Source organism: Dermacentor andersoni, chromosome 1, assembly GCF_023375885.2.
Source record: "Dermacentor andersoni chromosome 1, qqDerAnde1_hic_scaffold, whole genome shotgun sequence".
Lineage (NCBI taxonomy): Eukaryota > Metazoa > Arthropoda > Arachnida > Ixodida > Ixodidae > Dermacentor > Dermacentor andersoni.
In genome coordinates, this window is record NC_092814.1 from 117,906,228 (window position 1) to 117,922,854 (window position 16,627).

The 16,627-nt window shown below is 42.1% G+C and overlaps 1 protein-coding gene and 1 pseudogene across 2 annotated transcripts in view; one reads left to right on the forward strand and one right to left on the reverse strand.

Annotated features, from left to right (window-relative positions):
* LOC126543883 (sulfhydryl oxidase 1-like) overlaps positions 1-16,627 on the forward strand; it is a 102,636-nt gene that overhangs the window by 69,561 nt on the left and 16,448 nt on the right. For both annotated transcript variants that reach the window (XM_050191015.3, XM_055061940.2), the window contains exon 10: positions 6,715-7,065. In XM_050191015.3, the coding sequence (XP_050046972.1) occupies positions 6,715-7,065 (351 nt within the window). The remainder of the gene's footprint in view (positions 1-6,714; positions 7,066-16,627) is intronic.
* LOC129380569 (uncharacterized) lies at positions 7,082-16,224 on the reverse strand (annotated as a pseudogene).

Below are 16,627 nucleotides of genomic sequence, written 5' to 3' on the forward strand. Positions count from 1 at the left end.
TGCCCAAAAAGGAGCTTCATGTTTTCCTGTAAAGGTTAATGGGGCTTCGGTTGACATGTTTTTTTACCTAAAGAAAAGCTTGAAACAGAAAGATCGACTTAAAGAGTTCCAAAAAATGCAAGACGCCGAGGTCAGAAAGGTGTTGAAGCATTCGCCAACACGTTGGCTGTCGTTGGGAAAGTGTTTGAAGATGCTGCTCGACCAGTGCAAACCACTACTCAGCTTTTTTTTTATCTGAAACAAAGCAGTCAACAAGCAGAGCTTGTTTTTGGAGTCATACCAAATTCTGAAGACTTCTCACAAACCCACAAGAAACCTGCACTGACCCTAAAGTCTGCTACGCATCTTCACAAGACTGCTGCAGGCCTCGGGAAGAAAAGCACTGATGGCGATGAACTCTTGCTAAAGAGGAAAGGAGCTCGTTCTGGACCTCAAGCAAAAAAACTGAAACTTCATAACAAGGATTCTGGGGAAGCCAGCCACATGACCCGTGAGGAGCACCTATTTTATTTGTGTTCATCATGATCATCATCATCTCATCATCATCCTATTTTATGTCCACTGCAAGACGAAGGCCTTTCCCCGCAATCTCCAATTACCCCTGTCCTGCGCCAGCCGATTTCAACTAGCACCCGCAAATTTCCTAATTTCGTCGCACCACCTAGTCTTCTGTCGGCCTCTACTGCGGTTCCCTTCTCTTGGTACCCATTCTGTCACCCTAATGGTACAACGCTTGTCTACTCTACGCATTACATGACCTGTCCAGTGCCATTTTTTTCTCTTCATGTCAATTAGAATGTCGTCTATACCCGTTTGCTCTCTGATCCAAACCACTCTCTTTCTGTCTCTTAAATTTATGCCTAGCATTCTTCATTCCATCGATCTTTGCGCGGTCCTTAACTTGTTCTCAAACTTCTTTGTCAATATCCAAGTCTCTTCTCCATATGTCAGCACTAGTAAAATGCAGTGATTCTACTCCTTCCTTTTCAATGATAACGGTAAGCTTCCAGTCAGGAGCTAATGATGTCTGTCATATGCAATCTAACCCATTTTTATTCTTCTGTGAATTTCCTTCTCATGGTCAAGGTTCCCTGTGATTAGTTGACCTAGGTAAACATACTCCTTCACACACTCTAGGGGCTGACTGGCGATCCCGAATTCTTGTTCCCTTGCCCGGTTGTTCATCATTATCTTTATCTTCTGCATATTAATCTTCAGCCCCACTATTACACTCTCTCTGTTAAGGTCCTCAATCATTTGTAACTCATCTGCAGTGTTGCTGAATAGAACAATGTCATCGGCAAACTGAAGGTTGCTGAGGTATTCGCCGTCGATCCTTACTCCTAAACCTTCCCAGTTTAATACTTTGAATATTTCTTCCAAGCACGCAGTGAATAGCATTGGAGAGATTGTGTCTCCTTGTTTGACTCCTTTCTTTATAGGTATCTTCCTACTTTTCTTGTGTAGAATTAAGGTGGCTGTGGAATGTCTGTAGATATTTTCTAAGGTATTTACGTAAGTGGTCTGTACTCCTTGACTACACAATGCCTCTATGACTGCTGGTATCTCTACTGAATCAAATGCTTTTCTGTAATCTAGGAAAGCCATATAGAGAGGGTTATTGTACTCTGCGGATTTCTCTATAACCCGATAAATGACATGGATGTGATCCATTGTAGAGAATCCTTTCCTGAAGCCCGCCTGTTCCCTTGGTTGACTAAAGTCCAGTGTTGCCCTTATCCTATTGAAGATTGTTTCGGTAAATATTTTTTATAATACTGGGAGTAAACTAATAGGCCTATAATTTTTCAGTTCTTTAATGTCTCCCTTTTCGTGGATTAGTATAATGTTTGCATTCTTCCAGTTTTCTGAGAGCCTTGCAGTCAATAGACATTTCGTATAGAGAGCCGCCAGTTTTTCAAACATTATTTCTCCTCCATCTTTGATTAAATTGACTGTTATTCCATCTTCTCCTGCCGCTTTTCCCCGTTTCATGACTTGCAAGGCCCTTCTGACCTCATCTCTAGTTATAGGAGGAGTTTCTGTATCCTGTTCATTATCATTCCGAATGGAGTTCTCCCGAGTCCTCTGGGTACTGTACAGGTCAGTATAGAATTCTTCTGCCACATTTATTATAGCTTCGAGATCGCTGGTGATATTACCCAGCTTATCTTTCAGTGCATACATCTTGGTTTGTCCTATGCCAAGTCTCTTTCTCACTGATTTCAGGCTGCGCCCATTTTTTATGGCTTCCTCAATCTTTCTCACGTTATAATGTCGAATATCACTTATTTTCGCCTTGTTGATCAGTTTTGACAGTTCCGCAAATTCTATCTTATCTCTTGAGTTGGACAGTTTCGGGCTTTGTCGTTTCTTTATTAGGTCGTTTGTTATTTCGGAGAGCTTGCCTACTGGTTGCCTTGGTGCCTTGCTTCCCACTTCAATTGCTGCCTCTGAAGTCAGCCTCGTTACGGTTTCATTCATTAGCTCTGTGTCATCATCATCGTCTCTCTGTTCTAAGGCTGCAAATTTGTTTGCAAGCACCAGCCTAAATTTGTTTGCTTTTATCCTTACTGACTCTAAGTTGACCTGTTTCTTGTTGACCAATTTTACTCTTTCTCTCTTCAAATTGAGGTGAATCCTAGCGCTCACTAACCTATGATCACTGCACTTTACCTTACCTATCACTTCTACATCCTGCACTATGCTGGGATCGGAAGAAAGTATGAAATAAATTTCGTTCCTTGTTTCACCATTAGGGCTTTTCGAGGTCCACTTTCTGCTGCTACGCTTCCTGAAAAAGGTGTTCATTATTCTCAGCTTATTCCTTTCTGTGAATTCTACCAGCACCTCTCCTCTAGCATTCCTAGAATCGATGCCGTGTTTGCCAATTGCCTGTCCATCCACCTGCTTTTCCCCCACTTTTGCGTTGAAGTCGCCCATTACTACTGTATACCGAGTTTGCACTTTTCTCATCGCTAATTCAACACCTTCATAAAACTGATCTACTTCCTCATCATCGTGGCTGGATCTTGGAGCGTAGGCTTGTACTACCTTTAATCTATACTTCTTATTAAGTTTGATTATGACTACGGCTACCCTCTCATTAATGCTGTAGAATTCGTCAATGTTGCCTGCTATGTCCTTATGGATTAAGAATCCTACTCCGTATTGCTTCTTATCAGGGAGACCTCTATACCAGAGGACATGGCTGTTATTCAGCAACGTATAAGCCTCACCAGTTCTTCTAATCTCACTAAGGCCGATGATATCTCAAACAATGTCTGATGGTTCCTCGAACAGTACTGCTAAGAGTTTGACAGAGTTTGGCAATTAAAGGTTGACAGGGATTGTCTTTTTGTCCAAAATGTTATACTGCTTTTTGAAAAGGTAAACTGCCTTCTTCAGGCACAGGCTCCTCAGATTCATGTGCTGAGGGGCCTCTTGAACCGCCTTTTCGAGGATCTCCTGACTAGATTTGTGCGCCCAGGTGTTGTCAAGGCATGTCGTTCATTGCTGGAAATTGACTGTGGAGCTCCAGAGAACCAGAAAGGTAATGAAGACATAGTCATTGGCAGCACAACCTACTCTGTGGTTGAGACACTGAGCTGCATTGAGAGAGAGGAGTTCTTCTCTGCTGTAAATCTGTGCTTAACGGCAGCATGCGATTCCTTTCGCCACCAATTCCCACTAGAAGACGCCAATCTCAATATGGCTGAAGTTGCTCAAGTACAAGCTCTGGAAACTGCTTCATTCAACAGTGTACGTCATTTTATTATGGCATTCCCTGCTATCCTACCCCAGCCAGTGGCGAATCAAAAGAAGCAATCGACGCACTTGAAGTCAAGTTTGCCAACTTGCACGCATATCAGGTTCCAGCCAACATATTGAATGAGCCAAGGTGCGACGTGCAGTGGTCGCAATTAGGAAGCGTTCGAAGTGTCGATGGATCGCTCATGTTCCACAGAATTTCAGTGGTTATGTTGGGTATTCTCTCCATTCCCCACAGCAATGCTGAATGTGAGAGAATATTCAACACTGTGAATAAAACTCAAATGGAGTTTTGCTCATCTGTGTGTGAGAAAACACTCAAAAGTCTGCTGATGGTCAAGGGGCACCAGAGTGGTACTTGCTTTGAGCAAACCTACACGGAGAAGTTTCTGAAGCAGGCAAAGTCTGCAACAGCAAAATCATTGCAAAAATAAATTGTGCCCCAGTGGAGTTTTCGCTCTTTTCTCTCCAAAACATAAATTTCACTTGTGGTTGTGAAACTGTGGGTAAGCTTGTCGCAAAATGTAAATCCCGTAAAAAAAAAGGGCTGCCGTGCATGACCCCCCCACTCGCCGCGATAGTTTTACGAATTTCTAAATCTTCAGATTGGCAGTTATGTACTAAAGTTGGTCTGGAAATATTGGATCTGGCATCATTGATACTATCATGACGTCATTACAGAAAGAAAAATGTGCTGTCATTGCGTAGCAAAATGGCTAGCTGTTATGAATTTGCTTACAAAAAAAAAAAAAGAAACGTGAGTGCTGTGCACTTTTTTTCTGGCTAAGGCCTGAGTGTGGCAACCACCGCTATCGCAGTAAAGGAGTGAGCCAGTGTATCATGATGTCATGAAATGATGCATCAACCTCCAGAGCATTGAAACCGAAGCCTGTTTATAGAAACAAATGTTATATTCAATTATTTAGGGCGCTATGAGGCTTTCCGGTATTTTTTCTAGAGTTCAGAGGGCTTGGGTTTTGATTAAATGTCATGTCGGTACTCCTTTAAGGATTAAATCATTAAGGCAGGGGTTGAGGCTTGTCTCATGTTGAATGTGGATAAGAACTAAGTGAAGGGGGAAATAAAGCTTTGGTTTGGGCTAGTTGCTAGTTGGTTCATTCCAAGACTATATACAGGGCTGTGCATAAAAACACTTGACAAGAAGCATACAAATATCCAAAGCAGCCTATTACTTGACTTGTTCAAAATATTGCTGGAGTTAACCTTTAAAGGCCAACTACAATAAAATTTTGGACCACATAAAACGCCTAGTTTAAGATAGTGTAGCTATAGAGGAGCCTCTGGGCAAAATTTGATGTTTGAAATACAAATGGGAACGTCATGAAAAGCTTCCAAAAATAGCTGTTTTGGATACTGAAACTGAAAAAAAACAAAAAAACGCTGCCATTACCACTCGCTGGAAGTGACGCATGACATAACACATGACTCATTGGCATGATCTTCACTATCACGGAAGCCACGCTGCTGCGTAGCATAGATACCACGGCTGCCGTGGATCGACATGATGACCCCTCTTCCTGGGTGAGACGCTCTGACTACCGTCTGCTCTGATTGGTCTCATTGGTTCTCCAGGTGTGGCACCCATGGCAGCCTGCGGTGTGCGGAAAAATCTAGGACACAGCATGCTGGGACTTGCGTCATAGTAACACGATCAGATGCATGTGTCGTCACATCATAGCAACGCCATGAGGTGCATGCATCGTCTGCTTAGGTGCCGTTTAAAGGCTGCTAACAAAAAATCTATACGATTACCAGCTGTGCGGCTTTGCTAAATTGGTTCAGTTGTCTACTAATTTATACAAATATTTTGCCAAAGTGAAATTTGTTGCAGTTGGCCTTTAAAGAGCGTGGTGCCCTTGCTAAGTTTTTAAATATGCTTTGTTCACGTCACTTACTGTGCTGACTCAGCAGTTCTGGCATTCTGATATAGAAGGAATGTAAAACATCCATGTGGTATTTCAGTGAAAGTTACTGAACACACCCCAAAACTTTAGTTCAAACATTTGAGAAAACATCCTTTTTTTTTTTTTTTTTTTTCAAAGATCATTTGTGCATTGGCCACACCTGCCTTGCCTAAGCATGCACCTCGTCATCCATGGCTGCACTGTCTCAGCATGGTATTGACGTAGCACATGGCAACATATCAAATTCCTCTTTGGTCGGTTCATTGGTTCTACGTCTGACAGTTTGTTAGAGGGAAGCTTGCTCATTAAGTGTTGGTATCATCATAAAATTCCTATCCGGGTGTCCCACGCCATATCCCATTGCCTTTTACGTTGCTTTTCGTTGCACTTTCATACAGCGGCCAGTCATTAGGCCCTGTGTGTACGTGTTGAGGCAACACCTCTTTTTGCCAACAGGGCCTGCCACTGTACACAACCCTGAGTATGTATGCATCACTCAGAGACTTTCTACGCTTCATATGCACATTTGTGCAGGAAGTTTTCGGCACACTTGCACCTCCTGAAATATAAGTGGGCGCTCTTGATCGTAACATTTCATTCGCATTTTACACGAAAACCCCAGTTAATTTTTCATAATGAAACTATGCACATAGTGCCAAGTCAGGCCGAATCTGAGGACAGCTTCACTTTTCAACCACTCGCTTCTGCTAAACCAGGTTCCAGTGGCTCCAGCTTCATGCTTGCATGCATTGATGATGAATAAGTAGCAGTATGCTAGAGCAAAGGCATCCCAAAGTGATCACATATCTGTTTCTCAGAGGAACACTTATTTACATCCGATTTGTGTATGAGCTGCACTAATCAGCTTTGGAATGAAATTAAAGAAAAAAGGATGTGCTGCCCTTACAAGAGAATCTGTGGTAGTTGGTCATGGCCTTTTACGTGCATATTAAGGCAATTTAGGTTCACATTCAACTTCTGGCTGCAGTTGTTGATGCCTTTTGGCTCTGTGACACAGGATACCCACTTGGAAGGGACGCATCCGGTGCTGATGTCCTCCAGGCTGTCAGGGGCTATGTGACCTATTTTTTCTCCTGCCGCTACTGTGCTGTCCACTTCAGCACCATGGCAAAGAATTTGGACTCCGAGGTTCAAACGTCACAGGATGCTGTGCTCTGGCTCTGGCGAGTACATAACAAAGTCAACGCACGGCTGGCTGGGGACATGTCGGAGGACCCGATGCACCCTAAGCAGCCCTTCCCTCCCCCTACACTATGCAGCGACTGCCACGAGGGCACCCGGTGGAATGAGCAGCACTCACTCAGCTTCTTACTGCACTTCTACGCACCTGATGGCCTAGTGCCTGTCGGTATGTCTCCCTTAATTCCATTCGTCCTGGGGCTGCTTGTTTTTGTCCTGATGGTCGCCATCTGTGCAAGGCGCAGGCTCTGCCTGGCTCTCTGGAAAGCACTACACAGGTGGTACAGGCTGCCTACGCGGTACTCTTCATATGCTGCGCGACTAGCTTAGCTGCTGCAGGATGCATCTGAAAGCCCCTTTTTTTTTGGTACACCAGAATTTAGAATGTCATTACCAACCCAATGTCCTGCCCCAAAGCCTGTAGAGAAGGCATCCACTTTCTTTGGGCAGACTTATGTGCTTAAATATGCGTACTTAAGGGTGTTTGTCATGTTTGCCCTTAACAAATGTGAACTACATGCAGTCTAATGTAAGCATGTGAGAACACATTGCCTATACTTCCACACTGTGATATACTGCTCAAACACTTGTGCATAAGAAATGTTGAGCTCCTCTGTCCTCTTAGAAAATAACAGAACGTTTCTGTAGAAGAAATAATTTTCGGTAATTATTCTGGAAGTCTTTGCCAGTGCATAATTACCTCATGTAGGTTTACTACAGGCACCTCAGTCAGTTCTTCTCATTGTTATTGTCATTGCAGCTTATGTCTTATATGTAATCTGCATCATGCTTCTACAGTATTCTGTGATGTTAGCCTTGCTGTACTTTTACATAATGCATTATTTTGTCTGATCAAGACTGCAGAAGAGCATGGCATACATACTTTTTGTATAATCCTGCAGTGATTGCCTTTCCCAAGCCCTATCATTGTTGCATTATAGAGCAACTACTGTATAGACTCGTGTAAGGGCTGCACCCCCAACTTGGCAGCCCAAAATTTGGAAAGAGAATTTTCCAATGGAGAAGCAATTGTGCTTGGTGCCCCGATGCTGCATGTGCACATCGGCGAATTTTCGTGCGCTGTGTACTTTTGTGTGTCGCTACTAGGTGGCGTGAGCTGTGCGTGGACCTCTGATCCAATGGTACATTCAGGGATCTGGGCCGTACACAAGTCTCCGGCTACGCTGGCATCATTTTGACTAAAAGCTTTGATCCCATATAAGGGCCGCACCTTGTCAGAATTGTGCGGAAAAAAAAAGTACGGTCCTTACACAAGTCTATACGGTATCCTTTTCTCTTTTTCACATACTTTATTCCTTAGTTAAGATTTATAGCACAGGTGTCTAATTAGGCTATCTGTGGTCTTTGTAACATTCAAAGGCACATTCAATGGATGAGTCAAAGCTCTGAATTGCTTCAGTTAGTTTCACATTTTGTCCTTATCTGGTTGACCAAGCTCAATTAAATGTAATATTCTTCCTCTGAACAAATTAATTGCATTCTTATAACAGGAACAGTGGACAAATTGTTGTAAAGGCATTTCTATTAAATATAATATGTAGCATTCTGACCTCCTCTGCTGGAAACAAATAAGCTGACCATACAAAGGATGAGCGTTATAAACAAAAAAATATTGTGCATCAAATTGCAGTTCTGAGTGTAATTTAAAGGGCCCATCCCCAGGCTTCATTGGATATTTTGGTTATATGCTGGAAGTTGTAAAGTGCCATCCAGGGAATGTTGCCGCAAGTTAAAAATGGTTTTGTAAGGGCAGAAAGAGAAGCAAATAAAATGTGAGGTGATTGTTCAAGGCGGTGAGCTACCCACTTCGAAGCTCAGGCTCTCTCCTGTCAGTACCACAAACTGCATGTGCAAGTGATAATCATCTCCTGGATTCTCTAATATCTTTTTTCATCACATTTGCATCAGCGGTTTTGCGGGCTCTGCCTATCATGGAAGGGTGACTGATTCGGCTAGTTGATTTGTCTTAGTGAGAGCCAGCAGCAGTGCAAACTTGAAAGGTTCAAGTGAAATGCAGCATTAGTAAGGGAACAGGTGAACTGGGATGTCAACAGGACAAAGACGAGTGTTCATCTTTGTCATGCTTACATCCTAGTCCACCTGTTCACTTAGTAATGCTGAATTTGACTTGAACCTCTCAAGTTTGCACTGCTGCTGCCTATTTTTGCACTGCAAGGAGTGCATGTGACACTGAGACAACTGTCTATAATGTTGCTTCTGGCAGGAATGGGGGCTCCTCCGAGAAGCCTAAGGGGATGTGAACTTTTGTTGCAATTTACAGCTGTTTTCACTGCATCATTTATGCACTGTGCATGTCTGCTTGTCTGTCTGCTATGCTTAAAGCTGGTGAGGAGCCCTTTAAAGTTAAACATTACACTCATACAAAGCTTGAACCCCTCAGCTGTGACTTACATATTTGTGCAGAATGTTTTATTTATATTGTATTTTTCTGCATTGCTTTCACTAATCCCTACACATTGTACACAGTGGTGCACATTCTTTAAGGAAATCCTTGTGCCATTATCTTTGTTGCTTTGACTGGGCAGTTAATAGAAATCTAAATTTAAGTGAGGTTTGTAGATTACAGCTCTGTAAATTCAAATGAATCAGTTTTTTTGTGAACAGGGGCTTGGGGTGGTGACACAACTTTGGAATTCCTACTCCTGCTTCCCATGATGTCAACTTTTGGTAGCATCTGTTTGGCAGTAGTTAAGTGCAGAGGATCTTCTAACTTCTAAAGATCCCACAGATTTCAACATACGTGCAATCAAAGTTGTCGTGAAAAGGCACTGTTGTTTCACTTACTTCTTTAACTTCTTTAACATGTCGTTTTATGCATTGAAGCCCAAATATAAATGGGATACCCATCTATTTTGTCGCACGCTTTGGCAAAGAATATCTAAAAACTGGTGTCTTCCTGAAAATTCATTCCAAGTGGATAAGCCTTGGGAACTCACTGACTGAAATTCGTAAATTGCAGTAATATGTGCCATAAAGTGATAAATTAAGAAGTTGAGAAGTGAATTTTGTCAGTTAGTCGATTATGTATTTCTGTTTCTTGTGGAAGTAATGTCCGCCTCTTCGAGTAATCCAGCTCCATGACTAAATTTATGCTATGTGACACAGGAGATTTTTTCTTCAAATTCTGTATTGTATGTACAAAAAAAACTGGGTATATAGGTATGGCGTATGCAGTAGAACCTCATTGATACGTTCCTGTTACGTGCGTGTTCTCGGCGCCAACGTTCGCAATCGATAATAATTTTAAAAATGACCCAATAGAGTTGGGCTCATTTTTTGCCGGCTCATATGTTCTCGGAAAACACGATCTTTCGGCACCAACTTTCAGTACGTCGCCAAACTGCGATCGTATGATGCGTTTTCCGGCCTCTAGATCCCATGTAAACAAGAAAATGCGCGAAACGCTCGCGATTGAGAACAGTACATAGGTGCCCACCACGGCAGCTTCACCGCTATACTCGCCCGCTTGTGTCATTTCGGTACCAGCAAATCTTCTCCGGTGTCGTCGCACGCGGCTTTCGCAGCTATCACCGCCAATCCTATTGCGATAAGCATCTTCGCCTGTCGATTTCACAGTGTGTGGTGCCGTCGGAAGCATAGCTCAGCATGCTTTTAATAGACGATAACCGAAGCTCACTGCCGTTCTGTGCTGCAGACTGCGATCGTATACGTCTTCCGGCCGCTAGATTCCATGTGAACAAGAAAAGGCGCAAAGCTCGCACGCAGCCGAGAACAGCCTCACGTGAAAATGACGGCACGCGCGGTTTCTTGTTCCGGTGCCAGCAAATCTCTGCTTGGGTCGTCGCACGCCGCATTCCCAGCTATCGCCGCCAAACCAACTGCGATAAGCATCTTCACCTACTTGTTTTATAGCGCGTGATGCATAGTGCCATTGGTAGCCTACTGCGCGCTTTTAGTAGGCGATAATCCAAACGCGCCGCCGTTCCCTGCTGCATGTGGCACGATGTGGGCGTCACGTTACGCTTTGGCGGCATCCGGCGTCGCCCACCAGCCTGGTTTCATCTGTTTTCGGTCGCCCTCTTATAACATCACGTAATACGAAAAAAAAAAAAATTGTCTTGGGCCGCCGGAGCACCACCCGCTTGACGCGCGTCCGCGTCTCGTGCCGCAACGATCCGCGCGACGCTTCGCATTATGTAAGATGTCAACAATAGTTGAGTCTGACAAATTTTTTTAGTTACTTCGGATCGTACGTTCTCCCGGTTAGTATGTTTTTCTCGCGTTTTTTTTTTTTTTTTTTTTTCAGAACGTATGAACGAGGTTTTACTACTGTTCGTTTTTTTTTCTTTCGATATTCTGTCTTCATATCTTCTTTCATTTTTAGTGAGGCTAATAGCACTACTACATAAGTGTTCAGTGCCGATTTGTTAGAACATTGGCTGGTTTTGCTGACGGTCATGACCAGCTGTTAAGTTTATCACATTTCTTTAAATGTCGCAATCCCTGAGAAGTGGGCGTAGCAAACAGAATGGTCTGTGTTCCTTCTGATGTATACGTAATGTATTTTCTGGTTGTGTGTAATATGTAGTGAAATTTCAGTTTGATTTGAAGTGAATATTGCCGAGTGATTGCAAAAAAAAAAAAAAGAGCGCGTGAATGTTGAATTAGGTGTAGCCGACTTTTCTTGTAATGTGCAGAAACAGTCAATGAACAAGTACAAGTATACCTAAAAAACAAATTCCTGCCCCATGTGCTGTCCAAAGAGCATTAAAAGCAGGGTTTCCTTTTTTTGTAGCATCCATTTAACAGGTATGAAGTTTTAGTAGCTTTAATTATTTACACAGCTGCAAGCTGACACCAAAACATTGGCTTAATAAATCACACTTTTTTCGTTTAGAGATGTCATTAATGTCACATTCTACTCGTACATTTAATTCTCCCAGGATACCTTACAAACCTTCCATGCACTAGTGTAATACCTGTAAAAGGAGGAAAACATTTGTGTGAAGTAATTTTCTCTAAAATCCCTGTCCAAGATTAAATAGGGCCCAAACATTACCCCAAACATGCCTTCTTTCCTTTCAAATTTATGCTTAAACTTGGTGCAACATAGTTTCTTGCAGGAAGAACACATCTGAATAACACTTTTGAGCATTTTTACTGGCATTTGAAAAAAAAAGACAAAAATGAAAGAAAAGCCAGAACGCATGACCACTTATTCTGAATCGAAGTTTTTGATGGAATGTATGCATGCTTTAAAAGAACATCTTGCGGGGCTAGTTGACCCATGATTGTCATAGGAAATTGCTGTACGAATAGGGAAGGAAGCCATGTAAATGATCGCATGGCAACACGTGCTGACTGGCAAAAGCATTGAAGGGGCTAATGTGGTTGCTCAGTCTGTGGCCTGACCTGTAAGTGTGAAGCACAATTTCACAGGATTTAAATCCTAGAAAAAAGCAGTGACTCTTATGCACAGGAAGTTTTGGAAGTTTATTTTATCAAGGAAAGTGGAAATGCTTGTGTGAGCAACGCAACTATATCGCTGTTTCATTTCGAAATATCCTTCCTAGAAGCTATATAAGATATAGATAAAATATTATGTGTATATTTCAATTCGATATAGTTGCCATTTGTTGTCAGCACATGGGCTGTGTAAGTTAAACAACTATATAAGGATATTTTTTTCACTTGAATAAAATCAGTTAGTCCGCACTTAGGGCTTCCATGTGTCTCTTCGTGGGGCTCCTTTGATTTATTCGCTCAGTAATTTCCTATGATAATCAGTGCACACTTTTATGCGACCATGGAAAGCAAGGAAAAAAAAGGACATAAAAAAAAAAGCCACTAGGGAACGCTGTAACACCACCACTATTCAAGGACAACTCGCCACATGTTTGTTAAAATGAAAATATGAACACATTTCAAATTCCTTGAATTGTGTTGGTATTATAGTTTTCCTGCCATGGGGGGGGGGGGGGTTCCCCTTTCTTTTGTGACCTTTATTGTTGTCTGCTTTCCATGATGTTATATATTACATGTCGATTATAATAAAAACATTAGCTGCAAGTTAGCATGTTGTCTATTTATGTTCTTCTTAGTCCAATTCTTGCATTCTTGTCAAGGCACCAGCTTTCTATGCTTGTCCAAGCGAAGTCACTACTTCTGGCAGGGCAAGTTGTGCCCAAGTATTCAAAATTCCAAGTATCGGTTCCTTTTGCCTTTTAAATGGTCAGGTTAATAGTGTTGAATGAACCTTATGAAGGTAGTTTTTTTTTTTTTTTAGTGAAGGTAGATTTCTTTTATTGTAGATCTAAAATCTTCAGAACATTAAAAAGTGACATTGAAGTGAGAAAAAAAGGAAAAAAGGTTTTATGTTACATTGTTTTTCAAAGTATAGATACACTGTAATAAGTAGTACGTACTAGGAAAGTAAAATTTGCACAAGCTATTTTAATTTTCGAAATACAGTAAACACTCATTTACTTAAACTCTGATATCTCGAAATTATATTTAAGTTGAAATTTTTTCCTGGCTTGGTGTCAACTCCACATATTTTTTGCCTCTTGTTGGTGTGTATAGAACTACATATTACCTATATTACAATTACAATTAGATTACATTTATACCTATACACATCAATATGCGAGCAAAAATTGACCCTGTCAGTACCTTGAGCTGCCGGTCTGTAGATGCAACAAAACTGAACTTTCTTTTGAAATCCTCTTGTAGTCGTGATTTACAACAAGAAAGGTGCAGTGTGTATTTGTCTGACTAACATGGCTGCCAATACGGATAGAGGTACTGTGAACGGTCAGGGCCTATGACAGAACTTGGACCACGAGAAAAACAAAACTGCCTTTATGTTTATGACAGTGCAACAGAGCACAAAAAAGAAGAATGTGTAGGCGAGCTGTCAGGCATTATAAAAAATGAAATCTTGTTTATTTGTTGTTATCCAGTAAAAAAAAAAAGCGAAAGTCAGGACATTTGGCTCTCCCGACTGGGACACTTGCTCTTCTAGAAGTCTGGGCTGTCCTGCTAAATTCGGGATGGTTGGCAACCCTAGGTGGATGTGGATTGCTGTATGCAGTCAGCAGGCTGAATCGCGCCCACTTCTGTGCTAGACTAAGTGTATAGAGGCTGGAAAAGCCTTTCTAGTGTCTGGATCGCGAAGGAAAAGTATAATAGTTCTCCATCTTCTGGGTAGGTGGTGCTGCTACTGGCTAGCTCAATCAACTCGGGTACTAGCGTGCGCGGTCCTACAGTACTGAAACTCGCTGGAAGTGTGCTTTCTTTTATTTTGTTTGTGGCACGCTGTGTTTTTTTTTTTTTTTTTTTCCCCCCGCATGGCCCTGTCAGCCACGCGAGCTTGTGGCAAGAGCAAATACTGGCTTCGACAGAGAAGCACGTGAACATTGCTTGCTGTATCCGCAGTTGTGGCCCTCCTGACCACTGAAAATAAGTCACGGAGGTTTATATTTGTTCATAATAGCCCACATGTGATTTCAATTCTTCCTGACCCATACCAAGAAATCGGTAGCATGCATTCTGTCAACACTATTGGAGTGCCCCAAAATGAAAGCTGCTTCGGAGGAGTGCTAATTATGGAAGAGCCTAGATTGAAAACAATGTAAGTAAGCTGAAACAAGTAAACTGAAACAGGGCCAAGCGCAATGGCACCACTGATGCTAACCGCGTACCTCGAAGTCCTCTTCTTTTGGCGAAGGCAGTACTGAAGCTTCTCACTGGGCTCGTCGAGTATGCTAAAACTACGTTGCAACTTGAACATTAAACAGTAGGCAAGAACTCAGCATATACAATATATTTATTGTGCAAGTTTTCACAAAACATAACAAACTCTCCACAGTGAACTTGACAACATGTCACTCTCACTGGCACCGCCTCCAATCTTTAAAAGCTTTTGCTTTTCTCTCCGCATGTTTCTAGATTTGCTGAAACCTTTGGCAAGGAAATGCAGCCTCTTAAGGGTATAAAACTTAATTATGTTTGCTGTCATTTTGTGGCCATAGTCTAGGCAGCCAACCATTTTGAGTTCATTTCCTTGAATAAAGCTTAGAAAACAAGTCATGCTCTCGGCATGTAGCTTGTTCCTGCTAAAGAAAACAGTAAATGCTATTTCAAGTTCTACCACAAGTAGTTCGAGTGGCTTGCATGGGTAAATCAAGCCACCATGGTCAAACTCTTTAGTTAACGGAGCATTATCAATCGACATGGCCTGAACAGGAAGAATGCAGAGTGAAGACGTACACTGAGGACATGAAATTATCTTCAGCGACTTCCGCACGATGTATCCTGCTATTTAATAAATTAATCGGCTGTCACTCTTTTTCTCTGCGTAGCCCTTGCGGACAAGTAAATGGCTGTGCTTCTTCATCATAACTGTGGCATCTTCTAAGTTCCCTTTACCTAACAGCCTATCAACCAGTTCTGTTATTTGAGCAGCTTTCTTTTTTACATGTGTCACATGGCTCGGGCAGTGTGATAAGTTCAGGCTGTGAATTTCCACCTCTGGGTGAAATCGCTAAGCTGTAGAAGCTGAGGTTGTTCACAGTGATCAAAAACTGCTCTGGCGGGGTGTGATCATTGCATCCAAATGATTGGCGCACAATCACAAACATGTTCTCTACTTTGTCTTGACTGAGATTTGCAGTAAGTACTTAAGCATGGAAGTCACATAATCCAGAAAGGACCGTGCTCTTCAGTGTTACGCGGAGTGCAAGGGCAGCCCCTGTACACAAAAAACCACCACCATGCTTTGCTGCGTACTTCTCCGACTCGCTTAAAAAATAATAAAATCTACAAGAAAGTCCACACTTTTTGATTGGAATGAAGACCTTTGACTGGTGTTTGCGATGACATGACAAAAATTAACTTTTCCATAAGCCTTACAAAGTGCTCTGTTGGCCCAGTTGTACGGAACTTTTTCTGAAGATCAGTCTTGTAGAAGAAAAGTCCTTTCAGGACCTCCTTGCTGAAAAACTGGAATGCTAGGTTGGCGCAAATTTTTTCAAACGCATTTGGCTCTACATGTGGTAAAGTAATATGTGGCATGAGCTTCAGTGTAACGGTCTCCCTATCAGTCTTCCAAGGCTGCTGGATGGGACCTATGGGGACATGACCTTATGGTATCTAATCCTTTTGAAACAAAGCCATTCCACGCACATTTAAAGAGATGAAAGTCAGAAATCATGTGAAGGTGTCTTGCTGCGTCAACAGGATGAGGAGCCTTGCATATGATTTCCACTGATGATGCGGCAACCAGCGAGAAAATTATGTAAATGAAAGCAGGCAAGCAAAACATCAATAGTTTTATGAAGATGTATGCAATGAGGCAACTTACCCTTTATCCCAAGCAGCTTCCAAAGACTATTGTCCCATGGTGTTACATTGCTCGTCCAATAATCAATGCGAAGACCAGATCTTTTGGCCATTATCATCACTTCAAGTAGTAACTTGGACAGGAGAGGTGCCTTCACCTTGCCTCTAGAAGAAAATATGCCGAGTATATGGGTCCATTCTCCCGAGAAAAAAAAAAATAAATAAAAAATTAAAAAAAAATTATCGCAGTGTTAAAGACAGAGGAAGGCTTTTAGTTTCATAGATGCAGAATTAACAGGTGCATGAAGACCAAATCATTGCTACTCTTAAAGGGCCCCTCACCAGGCCCTATAGCAAATTTTGGTTATATGCTGGAAGTTATGTGG